General features: G+C 44.4%; 1 protein-coding gene across 1 annotated transcript in view; it reads left to right on the top strand.

Annotated features, from left to right (window-relative positions):
* The first annotated feature begins 1,977 nt into the window (after nt 1-1,977).
* Nucleotides 1,978-2,171, top strand: part of PITRM1 (pitrilysin metallopeptidase 1) — a 25,890-nt gene continuing 25,696 nt past the window's right edge. The window contains exon 1 of the mRNA XM_010183916.1: nt 1,978-2,117. Coding sequence (XP_010182218.1) covers nt 1,978-2,117 — 140 coding nt within the window. The remainder of the gene's footprint in view (nt 2,118-2,171) is intronic.

The following is a 2,171-nucleotide window of genomic DNA, read 5'->3' as shown; positions in this document are numbered from 1 at the left end:
AATGCCAGCCTGATGTTCCATGAAGATGAATCTTATAAACCATGAAGCAAACTAAATATTGATGACAAGAAATCTGTAAAAAGAGACAGTAGCTTATGGTAAAATTAGGAAACTGTTAGTAAAACCAGAGAACTGAACAGTAAACATAAAAAACCCAGCATAGTCTTAAAATAAAAATTGCTGCAAGTTAACTTTGTTGTGACTAAGTGTAAACCATAAGTATATGAAAATATCTATAAATATTTGACAACTGCACCATGCAGTGTATACTCATTGTATGGGAATCTCAGAAGTACTTCTTTTCACATGTTTATCCTTTTGAGGACATTGTTCACTATATACTTATGGCATTTTTTTTAGCTTGAAAAAATATGTAAAGTTCCCATCAGGACTGGTTCTTCATGGTGTTAGTAACATATCGTTTCTGGAACAATATATTGAAACATATACTCAAAAGAAACATATACTGGAAGGAGCTTTTACCAAAGTGGTGTGACCTGAATCTAATCTGAAACAAATACAGAAAAAAGAAAGGGTGAAAAACATGGGAGATGAAGTGGTAGAAGGCAGTGATAATGAAAACAGGGAGAAAACAAATTGCATTTGCTCATACACAGCATCTAATCTTTACATTGTTACTGGATCTCTTCATTAGCCTTAAAAAACAATGAGAAAGATAGATAATTAAGACAGATGACAGGTGATATAGGTTAATGCACAACATCTCTATTTTAACTACAGCAAGTTATTGGCTTTTTTATTTAATTTAAAAATTAATGAAATGAGAAAATCACATGGAAAACACAAATGAGATAAACAGAGGAAAAGAGAGGCACTGGAGCGATCAGTAGCCATGCAGCTAGCTGGGAGATGGGAGATGGAGGGTGCAGTTTGGGGCTGTGTGCCTGGGAGCAGTGCAGGGGGAACAGAGGGGCAGCGGGGGGCTGAGTCATTCAAGGATGGTAAAATCCCTAACGTGACTGATCACAGGCAGCAGCAGGAGGCAGACAACTGCATGCAACAGTGAAGAGGAGGAGGAGGAGGAGGTCAGAGATGGCGGAGACAAAATTCCCAGGATACTTTAAATTCCAATTTTTTCAGTTAACATCATAGCCAGCTGAAGATAAGTGGCATGAGACATGCCGAGCACCTGTTGTTCACTCAGCTTTTGCTTAAAATGCCATGTAGTCTCCATTTTTTGGCAACAGGCCTCTTATGTCTAAACAGATAATTGGTGTCTTCCTTTCAGGAATGAGGGTTGGGTAATTTGGTGGCCATACTTCACAGATGCTGACCTTCTGGGAAACATAATGAATGTGTGATGTGAAATAAATTATCTAAAAAAAAGTATTAGTTTGCAAATTGGTAGGAATAAAAGCCTAGGCTTTTTAGTACCAGCACTTCCCTTGTGGGTACAATGATGTCCTGCAAATCTTCACTGCGGTCTGGGCTAAGTACATGTTTCTGCTGGCTTATCGAAACCGAGCCATCCCTGTGTGACAGGCCCTCTGCAGAAGATACAGGCTCTGCACACACAGGCACAATGGCACGATTAAAGCCTGTTTTACTTTCCCACTTACTCCTGTTCGCTTTGCTCATTTTCCTAACAAAATCTTTGCATAAAAATATGATGATGCATTGGTGAGACATGGGCAAAGACAGAGAGACAGCCTTTGAAACACATTCATCTTGGGTATTGCGGTGTTTTATGGCTTTTTCATAATTTGAAAAAGCAAACAACAGGCTCTACTCAAAGGTGGGAACTTCCTGGACAGGTAAAGGCATCTCCAAAAGAGTCCTCCCTCAAGATCAATCCTCCCCAAAACTCGAATGCTTTCGTGTTGTGCTCCCAGCCCCAGCCCCCTGTCCCGCTGAGGGGCCCTCCTCCGCCCCCAGGGCCTATCCCTGACGGGAGCCCCTAACCGCCTCTATAAGCGCAGCAACCGACATCCGCCGCGGCCTTCCCAACACTGAGACATGCCGGGATCCGCTCCCCTGCCTTGCAGCAGCAGCGCGGGGCGGGACCGCCGGGAAGGGCGGGCGGAGCTTCTCGCCGTCACCAATGGGAGCGGGGATCGCTGCGCCTGCGCCGGCCCGGCTCTGCGACCCGTTCCGCTGCCGAGTCGCTGAGCCATGTGGAGCCGCTATCGGGCGACCGGGGGGCCACCGAG

Source organism: Mesitornis unicolor, unplaced genomic scaffold (genome assembly GCF_000695765.1).
Source record: "Mesitornis unicolor isolate BGI_N332 unplaced genomic scaffold, ASM69576v1 scaffold38794, whole genome shotgun sequence".
In the NCBI taxonomy this organism is placed as follows: domain Eukaryota; kingdom Metazoa; phylum Chordata; class Aves; order Mesitornithiformes; family Mesitornithidae; genus Mesitornis; species Mesitornis unicolor.
This window is presented reverse-complemented; position numbering and strand designations above follow the sequence as displayed.